The 14926-nt window shown below is 36.1% G+C and overlaps 1 protein-coding gene across 46 annotated transcripts in view; it reads right to left on the bottom strand.

Annotated features, from left to right (window-relative positions):
* Positions 1 to 14926, bottom strand: part of PLCZ1 (phospholipase C zeta 1) — a 347938-nt gene that overhangs the window by 30914 nt on the left and 302098 nt on the right. For 21 of the 46 annotated variants that reach the window (XM_081592293.1, XM_081592297.1, XM_081592295.1 and 18 more), the window contains 3 exons: positions 11604 to 11835; positions 7200 to 7401; positions 4240 to 4384 (listed from right to left, as the gene is read on the bottom strand). In XM_081592293.1, coding sequence (XP_081448419.1) covers positions 4240 to 4384; positions 7200 to 7401; positions 11604 to 11835 — 579 coding nt within the window. Of the gene's footprint in view, positions 1 to 4239; positions 4385 to 7199; positions 7402 to 11603; positions 11860 to 14926 lie in introns of all 46 variants that reach the window. The other 25 variants (XM_081592321.1, XM_081592320.1, XM_081592316.1 and 22 more) reach the window with 5 other exon arrangements.

The following is a 14926-nucleotide window of genomic DNA, read 5'->3' as shown; positions in this document are numbered from 1 at the left end:
TACCACAATTAATCAAAACTGCTCAATAACTTTAATGCAATTAATATAAGCACTTAACTGATTTAAAACTAACTTCTAATGTTAAGTACCTTAGCAAAATAATTACCTATTCTTTAAACTGAAAATACTTTTGAGTCTGACAAAACAGGAACATTAAATCTGTATAAAAAGGTAAACTAGTTCTAGTTGTACTTAAAATATAGGGAAAAAACTGAAACTCCTAACAGTTTAAATAAATTTGTTAAAACTCCCATTTTTTAAAAAATAAATTATAGCATATTCACATAAAGGAATGATAAAGATCTGTCACAAAGGAAGTAGAGCTATATATATACTGCTATAGAAATAAGGTATCTATGATCTAGTCTTATGAAGAAAAACAAGTTGCCAAAAAGTAAGATTCTATATTTTTACTTTATAAAGTACATATATATGTTTTGATATTTTTAGGAAAAACTTTAACACTGATATGTTAGATAAAATGTTAATTTTCTACTTTTTTCTATTTTAAACTCTATAATCAAAATTGACTGCATTATAATTAGAAACAAAGATATTTCCAGGTTTTAATAAGAAAGAATATCTAGTAAGTAAAAGCAACTTTCTGTGTGTGTGTGTGTGTGTGTGTGTGTATGCTAAGTCACTTCAGTCATGTCTACTCTTTGTGACCCTATGGACTGTAGCCCACCAGGCTCCTCTGTTCATGGGAATCTCTAGGCAAGAATACTGGAGTGGGTTAAAAGTGACTCTACAAAAGTATTTTCTGCCTTTAGTCACCACTGTAACTTTTAAATTTGTCACAAAATAGTGAATACCACTCATTTGGAGATCTTATTCAAAATTATTTTCTTTCTTTCCACATATACTTTTCAGGGCACATTTGCCAATTTACAGTAACAAGAAAAGGAATTGCAAGGTCTGCTGAATTATTATAGACCTTTGATATATATGTCATATGTCATATTGCATATAACATACCATATTAAGTCTGAGGCTATTAATTTCTTACGGCTGCTGTAACAAATTACCATAAATTAGGTTTCATGAAACAACAGATATTTATCTTTTCACAATTGCAGAGGCCGAGATTTTGAAATCAGTTTCACAGGCTAAAATGAAGATGTCAGCAGGTTCTAGGGACAGCAGGTTCTGGTCCCTGCCTCTTCTAGCTTCTGGTGGTGGCCAACATTTCTTGGCTTGTGCTCATATCACTCCAGTGTCTTCGCACTGCCTCTTCCTCTGTTGTGTGTCAAATCTCCCTCTGCCTCCCACGAATAAGGATATGATACTGGCATTTAGGACCCATCCAGATAATTCAGGGTGGTGTCTCATCTCAAGATTCTTAACTTATCACATCTGCAAAGATCCTTTTAAGAAATAAAGTAACAGTTACAGGTTCCAGGAATTAGAATCTAGTATCTTTGGGGCTTATTCAGCCTACAAAATGATCTTCTTGTAAATGCCCACATATATATAGGGATTCTCTGGTGGCTCAGACAGTAAAGAATCTGCCTGTGGAGACCCAAGTTCAATCCCTGGGTCAGGAAGATTCCCTGGAGAAAGGAATGGCAACTCATTCCAGTATTCTTGCCTGGAGAATTCCTTGAACAGAGGAGCCTGCTGGGCTACAGTCCATGGGGTCACAAAGAGTTGGATACAACTAAGCAACTAATACTTTCACTTTCATTTATACATATATAAGCTTAAGTCTAATATCAAGAGAAGAGTGTAAATATTTTTTCCCAAATATAATAAGTGATTTTGAGTTTAGGCAAAGTGAAGGCCTAGCAAATGGATTTCTCAATTAGGCCCTGACTTCACTCACTGGAAAGAGCTCATTGTCTTCTGTGCTTTTTGTTCCATCCTCTGCAAAGATCATCTTGTCTTTATCCTCCTTGGCCATATCTGAAGTGTGAACCGAGGAGCCGGCTTTTCTTAAAGCCAAACAACTTTTGCAGCTCGCTTTCTGACTAAGGGTGGTTTTAAGGTTCCCCTAACAAGTCAGACTTATCTTTTGTTTTTAGCAATTGCCCTCAAAAACCACAATTTCATATATGCTTGTTTCTAGTAAATCACATGTGCTGGTACCTATACTCAAAGTTCTTTCTGGGCCATAGATATCAAGTGTATTTTATTTCATCACTCTCTTATCCCCAAGTTAATGGCAACTATGTTGAGTAGAAAGTCTAAACTTCAGTCTAATCTTTGCTGAAAAACTGTCACTGTGTCCAACTGAGAAGTTTAATTGAGTCTCTTCAAAGCCTTTTTTTTTTCATTCCATCACATACTCTTTGGAGTCTTAGAAGTTGTAGATGTCTGTCCATCCTTGCACGGCCTTTGAATTTTCAGACTGTCTCTATTTCCTTTTATTCCCTCAGTTATCCACCCTGAATGAAGTGGGAGAGTTTGATACAAAAACATTTGGGAAGAGTAGTTCAGATGAAGGGAACAGCAAGTGCAAAGGCTTTGAGATGGGTCTGAAAAGAGGTAAGGAGGCCAAAATGGCCACATGAACAGGGGAGAGAGGAGTAGAAGACGTCAGGGAGGTAATGGTGAACAGGTCATGTGGGGCCTTGGGAGTCATGGTACAGACCTTAACTTTTATTTTGAGTGGAATTAAAGAGTTTGAAAAGTGGAATGCCATGATTTGACTTATCAAAAAGTCACTCTGCTATATTAAGATGAAACTGCAGAAGAGGAGGGAGACAAGCAGAGACCCTTGATAAGAAGCCATTGCAATAATGCAAGTCAGAGGTGATGGTGCTTGACTAGGAGAGTGACAGTGAGAATGGGGGAAAGGGATTAAATTCAGTGTATGTTTTGAAAGTAGAGCCAGGAGGATTTGCTGTAGAACATATAGAGGGTTTAGAGAGAAAAGAAGGGAACATTAAAGTGGACAATAATGATTTAGGCCAAACACAGTTGTCATTAACTGAGATGGAAAAGGCCATAGGAAAAGTGGGACTAGGAAAAAGAGGGATATGATCTGGAGCTCAAGCTGAAATATGTTAACTGTAGCTATTAAACATACAAGTGGAAATGTCAAGTAGGACGTTGTCTACATTGGTGTAAAATTCAAAGGAGAAGTTTGGATAAATTTAAAAATCAGAAATTAGATGTCTAAGAGAATCAATGCCATATATTAAGGTTTTATATTATGATAAATTTTAAAATATTTTATGAATATTTAGTATTTTATACTCTAATATATAATGGAACAATTAATCTAAGTATGTGATTTTAAGTTAGGCTTCTGTTTACATATAATACATTGACCAAGCTAAAAAAACCTTAGGTTTTTCAACTTTGTAAGTTTAATTTATTAAATAGACATTAAGTACTTAGATTTTGTTAAATCTCTTCAATTACACTACAATTGAAGTACTTAAGAAATAAATCAAATATACTATACTAAGTTTAAAAACACAATTTAAAATGTCTGAAGGTACTCAATTAACCAAGCTTGTCAATGGGATCAAGTATTATTCAAAATTCAGTGACTATTAAAATCTGCTCAATTTACAGATGAGTATTTTTAAACTGAATTAGAAGCTTTAGAAAGAAAGAATTAGATCTTTGAATCTTTAACTTAATAAATTTAATAATAATTTTGAAATCCAAAGTAAACTGTTCAACATTCTTTTCTGTATAAATAACTGCCATCATAGCATAAAATATGCCAAAAGTTGAGATAATATATTTTTGACATTTGTGTCTTAAAAGTAAAATATCTGAATGTTGGTAAAATATTTACTATTAAATAGAATAGTATTTCTCAAACTTTTTGGCCACAACTCGTGGTAAGAAATATAATTTACATTATGATACAATACACATGCATGCATACATATACACACATGTAATATAATTACATAATTAAACAAAAAGTTCCATGAAACTACATGTACCTTCCTACCTGAGATCTGTTTTAATAAATCTACTTTTAATGATATACTCCCTGGAGAAGGGAATGGTAACCCACTCCAGCATTCTTGCCTGAAAAATCCCATCAACAGAGAAGCCTGATGGGCTACAGTCCATGGGGTCACAAAGAGTCGGATATGACTGAGCATACACACATAATGATACGTACTACATGGATTTTGCTGCCAACTAATGGATCATAACTGACAGTTGAAATGTCACTGATCTAAACTAAGGCCAAGCATTATAGGATTTTGAAAGAATTAAATTATCTTATGTTTAAATAACTGTGATTTAACAAAGGCATGCACATACTAGGAATGCGTATTTGTGTATCGCTTGGATGACAGTTTTAAACAGAAGCTTGCTGGTGAACGTATAGCCATGATACACAACAGGTTCATTTTGTGATCCATCCCAGCAGTCAATTTCCAGACAGCGGCATCCTTTCACAAGGGCACTAGTAAAATTTAAACACAATAAATTGTCACTCCTGGATTATAGGTTATACCTTTAACCATATTCCATGGACTATACAGTCCACGGGGTAGCAAAGAGTCGAACACAACTGAGTGACTTTCACTTTCACTTTTAACCATATACTACCTGGGTTTTATTGCCTACTAGTAGATCAAAACCCTCTGTGGTTTTATAGAAAAAATTTTTTTCATGGAGGACAACCTTAAAAATATTGCTTCTTGCTACATCTCTAGATAGGTTTAATTCTATCCATGATCAAGCCAATCTTTAGCTACTTATTTTGGTCCCCAGCAAAAAATGAGGGGTTTGCACTGTGTCACGCCAAACCCTTTACTCAGAAGCTTGTAAGAGAAAGCTTGCTATCTCTCAGTGGCGGTGTGGAGGCCACTTTTCACTATTTCACACTGAGTGAAATGAGTGAATAATGAAATGTGGGAATGAATCATGAAAAATTTCTCGCTCAATAAAGAAATTCTCCACTTAAATAAATCTAAGGGGGGTTTCATGAATTAAAATCTTTAATGCAGTTAATATTGGCTTTTCTCTTTTAAAGAGGAGGAAACTGAGACATAAAAAATGTTATACCCATCAGGTAATTAACAAATGAGGGACTGGGGGGAAAGACCAGCATCAGAAACTTAAATATTAATAGGTAAACATCACTCTACACCACCTCTCACGAGTAGAGGAATTTTGAAAGACTTGTATCAAACTGTATCTCTCATAAGTGGGTAAGGAAATAGAGGAAGAAATATAATTAAATTAACTTTAAATTTTCACAAGGGTAGAACCTTTTCTCAGAATTAAAAATTAACTTTCTGTATTTCTAAATCAACCTGTTGAAAAGGTGCATTTTCTCTCAAAAAAATATAATGAGGTATGAATAGAAATTTCTGTAGAGCTATGAATGGGCTTATCCTTACAGGATTTTAAGGGGGTATATTTCTGAATTTGTGGATTTATGTATTTACTTAGATTTTGAATTATAGAAGCAATATTAATTTGTAAGTTTGATGTTATCATTGGATTATAAGATATCTTTTCTATGATTTTTCCTAAGTAATATCACCTAATCACATAGCTTTGAATGCCATCTATATGCCAAGGGCTTCCAAGCTTATTTTTCCAACCTGGATACTTCTTCTAAACCCCAGACACATATATCCAACTGACTATCTAGCCTAACCCTTTGATAACTAATTGATATCTCAAACTGAACATGGACAACAGGGAACTTTTGCTTTTGAATCACACCCTACAATGGCTTCCCCATCCCTGCCCATAATGTCATCACATTCTAGGTTATCAGGTCCAAAATCCTGATATCCCCTTTCCCTCATACTTCTCTTCAAATTGCCTGGTAAATCACCTTGTTGGCTCTGTCTCCCTAAAATATTTCAAATTCAACCATGTATCTCAAATGCTGCCTCATGAATTAACCATTTAGATCACCATCATCCCTGGACTGCTACAATATTTTCCCAAAGCATCTTCTACCCCCATTCTTTCACCATCAGTCTTTCCTCCACAGTAAAGAATAAATCAAATTATGATATTTTCCTAAGGAAAACCCCTCCAATGACTTCCCTATGCAACCAGAAAAAATCCATTCTCCCTTCCATGGTCTTCAAGATCCTCATAAACTTGTCTATTTCCTCTAATTCACCTCTCTTCCTTCTCCATTCATTCATTTATACCCATACTTGCTGTCTTTCTCTCTTGTAAACATGCCAAGCATTATTACTTCTTCCCTTCCTACTAATCTGAAACTTCTTCTTTATTTTCAGTCAGACCACAGCTATACTCTCTTGAGAAGCCTTTCCTGAACCTTCAATTAAAGAAGCATCCCTTACCCCACAATTACCTTCTATCACATTACCCTAGTTCATATGATTCAGTCCCTGGAAATACTGATTTGTTTCCCTCTTTATTATCTATCTATTCTCATGAACAAATGAGTGTAACCACTTTGAAAATCTTGCTCACCACTGTATCTTCAGCTGACTGACTAAACTAAAGCTGAAGGCTAAATTGGTATGAACAGTATGATACATTGTAGAAAACAAAATTAAAGGTGCAGCATAGACTGCCTTTAATCTATGTAAGTCGGCTGACACATAAACATATGTACTATTATCTATAAATGCTACTTTTTTTCTTTTGGCATGGAGATAGCTGAGAATTAATTTTGACCATATTTTTCTTTAAAGTACAGGATGCTCTGAATAGCTAAATAAGATTTTAAAAGCCTTCTTCACATTTTTCCCACACAAAATATCCAAATTGTTCAGGAAATTTCAGAGGGCCAATAACGAGGGAGAGGAGGTTGGCAGACAGGATTAGAAGGGCAGTGCATGATAAGGGCTTCCCAGGTGGCACTGATGGTGAAGAACCCACCTGCCAATGCAGGAGATGTAAGAGACACAGGTTTGATCCCTGAGTCAGGAAGATCCCCTAGAGGAGGGCAAGGCAATGCACTCCAGTATTCTCGCCTGCAGAATCCCATGGACAGAGGAGCCTGGTGGGCTGCAGTCGATAGCGTCACACAAAGTCAGACATGACTGAAGCAACTTAGCATGCATGCACACATGCATGATAACATACACTGAATAAAGTATACAACCACCCAAAGGTTGGATATTCAAGATATGCACCAATCAAAATTTCTCCACCCTACAGTTTTTGTAACATGCATTGCCTTCCTTTACTGGGAATTACAGCCTACTAGGGTAGAAACCACTAAGAACTTTCAAACATTTTAAAAATGTAATGGATTCAAAAATCAAAAGAAATACCTTACATATCCCCAAAGGTCACTTGGTCCCCATAACTGGTCAGATACCAAGTACGTATTATGTGAACTTGAAATAAAATAATCAGTCAATGGATGAGTCATATCTTGGTAAACATAATCACACTTATTATTAAATAGCAGACATTCAGATGAATCCATGAATCTTCTAAAACCTTCAAATGACATCTGGTGTGCTTGTTTAACTATAAAAAATAAAAAGAATGCAGAAATACCATAAATAGTATAAAAATTACATTTCACTTTAAACTTAGTAGTAGAGCATGTTTCTAAAGTATTCATTTAGAATTAACACTAATCTATTCTAAGTTTCTTTGGAAACAAATTTTTCTAAGGTTTTTATTTTTAGTTCTTTCATATCAACATTTAATGAGATTAAATATTACTTAATCATCTCTGTTTTTTAATGTTTAAAAAATATATACAAGACTACTATATTTAAAATAGATAACCAACTAGGACCTACTGTTAAAAACATTTTTTAAAATAATTAAAATACATACAAGAAATACATACAAGGACATGTGTCACAGATTCATGAATTTCCACAAGTTAACCATCCATGTAACCAACACCAAGGTCAAAGAACAGAATATGACAGCATCCCAGAAGACTGCCGCCTGCTAACTTTCTAGTCTTCCTCCATACCCCAACCCCCAACTGCCAAGTATATTCAATGGTATGGCTTCCAGAAGCATAGATTAGTTTTCTTTAGTTTTTGTGTTTTACATAAATGAACTCACACAATATGTATTTTTTGTGACTGGTTTGTTTTGCTCAACATTGTTTATAAGATTTATTCTTATAGTGGCACACAGATATTTTTTATTCCTATTTTTGTATAGCTCTCCATTGTGTGAATATACCACAATTTATCAATTCTATTCTTGATGAGCATTTAGATAATTTCCAGTTTGGGGCTATTTACAAAACTATACTGCTATAAATAACCAGTATATATCTTTTGGTGCAAATATGTACATGTTTCTATTGCGTGCATTCTTATGAATGGAATCATTGAGTCATTTATTATTATTGCATGCATATTATTATTTTTAGCAAATGATCTGTGAAATTTTTTGCTCAGTATCATATATACCAAAATTATCTATTTAAGCAGAATACTGGCTCTGGAATAAGACAGCTTGGGTTAAATTCATTTATTTGTTATATGACGAGCCTGTTAACCTCTCCCTGTCTTAGGAATGATGGTAATCATAACATTCATTCATGCATACTAGCACTGTATATTAGATCTATAAAGGTTAGTTACTGTTGCTTTTGTTGCTGATAACTCAGGTTGCCTCATGTTAAAAGGTGGTGTGAGTATTCTCTTTAGAGAGTGGTCCTTGGCAAAGAATTTTATTTCTGGGAATTTAAACTACAGAAATTGAGACTCAGACAAAGCTTGATGTGCAAGAATGCTCACACTAGCATTATTTATAAAAGGAAATAAATGGGGAGAGTAGAGGAAAGAGATTAAATCTCAAAATATGATATAATACTAAGCAGCCATTACGAATAATGTATCAGAAAAAAATACATAGTGACATTGAGTAAATGTTTATGATATCATAAAAACAAAAAAGCCAGCATTCAAAATGCTATTACAATCTTACTTTAAAAAAATGAAAGCTAGAAGAAAATACATTAAATGTTTATAGTGATGCAAACTAAACTCTCTGTTTCAAAGCTATGCAAATTAGAAACATGCAAGTGTATGGGGCAAATGCTTCATATATAGTAATTGTCATGATTTGCATGAATTTATTCTCTTTCCCAGTGCAATTACCAGTGATTGGCTTATAGCTCTTTGAACTATTAACTAAGTAAATATCTTTGGTAATGGACTAGAAAACAAACTCATGTTATGCCCTTAAAAACTACCAGACTGAGATGATAGTTAATCTGATGGATTTTTATATTTAAAATAAAATGAGAGTCTCCTCATTTGGTACATGTCACATATAACTATGGGACAAGCTTGAGAAACCTAGCAGCATTTGGGACTATAAGTCCATAATTCAAATTGGCCCCAATAAGTCTCTAAAGTGATCAGTAGCCATGTAAATGAAATGAGTGGTCTTGCCTGTGTGTAAAACTATCTGAATGGAAGCAGAGGAAGACTCAAAAGATGAAATGGATAAACAGTATAATATTATAGTTAAAATGTAAACACAATTCCAAAATGTCAGTGGCACCATCCCACCATGCATTTGTACCTTTTAAGTTGGGCTTCCCTGGTGGCTTAAACTGTGAAGAATCCGCCTGCAGTGCAGGAGACATGGGTTCGATCCCTGGTTGGGAAGATCTCCTGGAGAAGGAAATGGCAACCCACTCCAGTATTCTTGCCTGGGAAATCCCATGAACAAAGGTGCCTGGTGGGCTATAGTCCATGGGGTCACAAAAGAGTCAGACACAATTTAGCGACTAAACAACAATCATTTAATTTACCACCTGCAGGTAACAATTCCAAAGTAAGTGTTTTAAAAATCTTCACTGGAACAGGGCCATAAAGTGCATGTCTGTGAAACTGGTTGTTTCCAGGTGGCAATGATATAAAGAGCTTGAACCAAAACGTAAATCAATTCACTACTTTCTTAGGGAAAGTCTTTGCAATTGAAAGGAAAGACTCAGCATCTGGACTCGTCAGATGTGCTTAGAGATGTACTTGTTTTACGTTCTGATACAAGCTCTTTATCTTGCTGCAAACTTGCAAGTTTTAATGGAGATCAAACTCTTACTAGGACTATCTTCAGTCTTACCACAACGATGCTTAGGAGCATCCAAAGTCTTTATGTGGTACTGAGTCATGAGTCAAAATCTAGCTTATGACCAATGAGACCAACATGATCTGATCCCTGCCTGTCTTTCCAGGTTTGAACCACACTGTCTTCCTCCTGTTCCTTGCTTCTCCACCTCAGGGCCAACACTTCCCTTGCCTAGACCTCAGACCCTTCTCCCATTTTGTCACATGACTAATTCTTTCTCATCATTTTTGTCTCAGCTCAAATGTTACATTCCCCATGAAGGACTCTCCTAAACATTCACCTGAGCTAGACCTTGTGGGTTGTCTACTCTCTATTTTATTTTTTTTCACAGTACATAGTACTCTCTGAAACTATCTATTTGTATGTTTAATTATTTATTGTCAGTCTCATTCCAACCCTTATCAGGAATATAAGACCTAGTTTGCCTTGTTCTCCACTATATCCTCAGCCCCTAGAACCATGCTTGGTTGCCACCAATAAATACTTCAGTAAATCAGGAATGTATAAGTCCATGAAGGAATGCTTTCTGTGGTTAGAACCCATATCATCATATGTTAAGCACTGGTAGCCATAAACCAGTTTGCAAAGGCAGAACTCAGGCTTTCACATGCGTGCATGCCTGCTAAGTCGCTTCATCTTGTTTGACTCTGGGTGACCCCATGGACTGTAGACTGCCAGACTGTCCATGGGATTCTCCAGGCAAGAATACTGGGGTGGGTTGCCATGCTCTCCTCCAGGGGATCTTCCCGACCCAGGGATTGAACTCACATCTCATGTCTCCTGCATTGGCAGGTGAGTTCTTTACTAGTAGTGCCTCCTGAGAAGCCCTGCGCTTTCATATATCCCTTGTTAAATAAATATTCTGAGCTATTCTATTAATCTCTGGAGGGTTAAATAGCATGCTTTAATAGCGCTTTTTCTGCAACTATATGAATATTGTTTATATTATGTCTTTATTATTTTATTTAAAAACAAGTATAAATGGAAAAAATTGAAGTGCTTTACCCATTAAAGATGAGACAAAGATTAAAAACTATACAAGAGATCACTAGCCAAAACGGTCATTGGACTTAAACCAGATGATTGCATAGGAAAATGAAAGAAAAGCAAAAATGTTTTAATGTTTATGAAATGTTGTAGACAATTAAGTGTAAACAACAGAGAAATGAGTGATTTTACAATGTTTTATCTCTTCCCTAGAACTGTTTTCATTTAGCTAATTTAATATTCTATACTTTGTCAATAATACATAAAAATGGAAAACTGCCTACACCTGGCTTTTTATCTTATTAATGAATATCAGGACCCTTTCTTCCATGATGGTATTTATTATAATACGATCTTCATCTTGTTTTCCCTGCCTAAGTTCATCTCTAAACACTTGAGAGATACAGAAACATTTAAAAGGAAGGAGCTAGACAATGAAAGAAAGTCGTGGTTATACAACATAGCTTTCTAAAAGATATGTACACTGTCTGTAAGTTAAAAAATTAAAACTGTCAATATGTAATATTACCCAGAAGAAATTTGACCCAATCAAGTTTGAATTTGATAACTGCTATTAATAAAAAAGTTTGCACATAAATATTTGATAAAACTTTGAAGTACAAGCATACCTTCTTCAATAGGCTCATATTTCTGAATGATCTCAGAAGCAATACTTTTACTGAAGTCAAGTGTATACTGCTCTTGCATCAAAAATTCGACCAGGTTCTTTTCTAAAAGAATTTTCCGGTTTTCAGAATACGTGTTGAAAATCTCAATAATTTCTTCTCTGTATGTAATAATTCGATAAATTGCTCTAAATTCTTCTATGGTGATTCTTCCTTGTTGCAGCCTGTCATTATCCTACTAAAAAAATTTACTGGTGGGCTCACATTTCAAATGTAAAAAATACACAAAACAAAAATGTTAGAGTAGTTGTATAACATATATATCAACTTATCCTGAAAAGAAGTTACATTGGATTCTTATTTTAGATAAATATATAAAACTACATTAAATGATGCCAAAGTTTGGGAATGACTAGTGGATAATCACCACTTAAAACCTGGTGGCCCGTTTCTCTATTATGACTTCTGCTTTGCAAACAGGTTAGATTTCACATATATGTGTTAATATACGATATTTGTTTTTCTCTTTCTTACTTTACTCTGTATGACAGTCTCTAGGTCCAACCACATCTCTACAAATGACCCAATTCCATTCCTTTTGAATGTATAAAATAGGTAACTAACAAGAACATATACCCATTTGAATGGAGAGTTCCAAAGAACAGCAAGGACAGATAAGAAAGCTTTCCTCAGTGATCAATGCAAAGAAATAGAGGAAAACAACAGAAAGCAAAAAACTAGAGATCTCTTCAAGAACATTTCAGACACCAAGGGAAAATTTCATGCAAAGATAGGTACAATAAAGGGCAGAAAGGGTATGGACCTAACAGAAGCAGAAGATATTAAGAAGAAGTGGTAAGAATACACAGAAGAACTATACAAAAAAGATCTTCACGACCCAGATAATCATGATGATATGATCACTCACCTAGAGCCAGACATCCTGGAGTGTGAAGTTAAGTGGGCCTTAGGAAGCATCACTAAAAACAAAGCTAGTGGAGGTGATGGAATTCCAGTTGAACTGTTTCAAATCCTAAAAGATGATGCTGTCAAAGTGCTGCATTCAATATGCCAGAAAATTTGGAAAATTCAGCAGTGGCCACAGGACTGGAAAAGGTCAGTTTTCATTCCACTCCCAAAGAAAGGCAATGCTAAAGAATGCTCAAACTACTGCACAATTGCACTCATCTCACACGCTAGTAAAGTAATGCTCAAAACTCTCCAAGCCAGGTTTCAACAGTACATGAACTGTGAACTTCCAGATGTTCAAGCTTAATTTAGAAAAGGCAGAGGAATCAGAGATCAAATTGCCAACATCTGCTGGATCATCGAAAAAGCAAGAGAGTTCCAGAAAAACATCTATTTCTGCTTTATTGACTATGCCAAAGCCTTTGACTGTGTGGATCATAACAAACTGTGGAAAATTCTTAAAGAAATGGGAATACCAGACCACCTGACCTGCCTCTTGAGAAATCTGTATGCAGATCAGGAAGCAACAGTTAGAAATGAACATGGAACAACAGACTGGCTCCAAATAGGGAAAGGAGTATGTCAAGGTTATATACTGTCACCCTGTTTATTTAACTTATATGCAGAGTACATCATGAGAAATGCTGGGCTGGATGAAGCACAAGCCGGGATCAAGATTGCCAGGAGAAATATCAATAATCTCAGATATGCGGATGACACCACCCTTACGGCAGAAAGTGAAGAAGAACTAAAGAGCCTCTTGAAGAAAGTGAAAGAGGAGAGTGAAAAAGTTGGCTTAAAATTCAACATTCAGAAAACTAAGATCATGGCATCTGGTCCCATCTCTTCATGGCAAATAGATGGAGAAAGAGTGGAAACAGTGACAGACTATTTTGGGGGGCTCCAAAATCACTGCAGATGGTGATTGTAGTCATGAAATTAAAAGACGCTTGCTCCTTGGAAGAAAAATTATGACCAACCTAAACACCATGTTAAAAAGAAGAGACGTTACTTTGCCAACAAAGGTCCATCTAGTCAAAGCTATGGTTTTCCCAGTGGTCATGTATGGATGTGAGAGTTGGACTATAAAGAAAGCTGACCACCAAAGAATTGATGCTTTTGAATTGTGGTGTTGGAGAAGACTCTTGAGAGTTCCTTGGATTGCAAGGAGATCCAACCAGTCCCTCCTAAAGGAAATCAGTCCTAAATATTCACTGGAAGGACTAATGCTGAAGCTGGATCTCCAAAACTTTGGCCACCTGATGTGAAGAGCTGACTCACTGGAAAGGACCCTGATGCTGGGAAAGATTGAAGGTGGGAAGAGAAGGGGACGACAGAAGATGAGATGGTTGGATGGCATCACTGACTCAATGGACATGAGTTTGAGTAAACTTCGGGAGTTGGTGATGGCCAGGGAGGCCTGGTGTGCTGCAGTCCATGCGGTCTTAAAGAGTCAGACACAACTGAGCGACTGAACTGAATGAGAACATACTGTATAGCACAGGGAACTCTATTCAATGCTCTGCTGTGAACCTAAAGTGAAAAGGAAATCTGAAAGAGGGGATATATGTATACTTATCGCTGATCCCCTTTGCTGTACAGTAGAAACTAATACACTATTTTAAAGCAACCATACCTCAATACAAATTTAAAAAACCAAAAAAACCTGGTGGCCTGGGCTGCCCAGTTTAAGTAAAGAGGCAAACCCTGTTCCTCAGGAGAATTGCAGCCCAAAAGTAGCTCTCTTCCCAGAAAGACTTGCCCAACTTCAGGCTGAGGTATTAATACTAGAGATTCTTCAAGACTGAGGATGTCCCTGAACCATCTGGATTTGCCTCAAACCTTGTCCTCACTGTGGTGATGACATACACCATCCCATGAGGTACTTATGTGTGCTCAGTCATGTCCAACTTTTTTGCAACCTCATAGACTGTCGCCCACCAGTTCCTCTATCCATGGGATTTTTAAGGTAAGAATACTGGAGTGGGTTGCCATTTCCTTCTGCAGGGGATCTTCCTGATTCAGGAATCGAACTGGGGTCTCCTACACTGCAGGCAGATATTTTACCAGCTGAGCTACCAGGGAAACCTATCATTGAAGATGGGAAGTTATAATTTTGGTAGAGAAGGAAAAGGAAAGCACAAAGGGGTAAGTAGTAAGGAGAAGAAAGATGAGGCCTGGGGAACACAGTGTCAGCAGAAGAAAAGGGGGAAGAAGAAAAGTGATAAGCAAGGAAGGTTCAAATCTGAGTTCTGAGCCTCTTAACAGCCACCTCAATATTAATATAGGGTATCAATGTATTAATATCTCCCCTGTAGGATAAAACTGAATATCAAAAGCCTTACATGTCAACTGTC

The sequence above is a fragment of the Giraffa tippelskirchi genome, chromosome 4, assembly GCF_054371585.1.
Source record: "Giraffa tippelskirchi isolate mGirTip1 chromosome 4, T2T-mGirTip1v1.2.pri, whole genome shotgun sequence".
Taxonomy (NCBI): Eukaryota; Metazoa; Chordata; class Mammalia; order Artiodactyla; family Giraffidae; genus Giraffa; species Giraffa tippelskirchi.
Note: the sequence above shows the minus strand (reverse complement) of the source record. Positions and strands in the feature narration are given on the sequence as shown.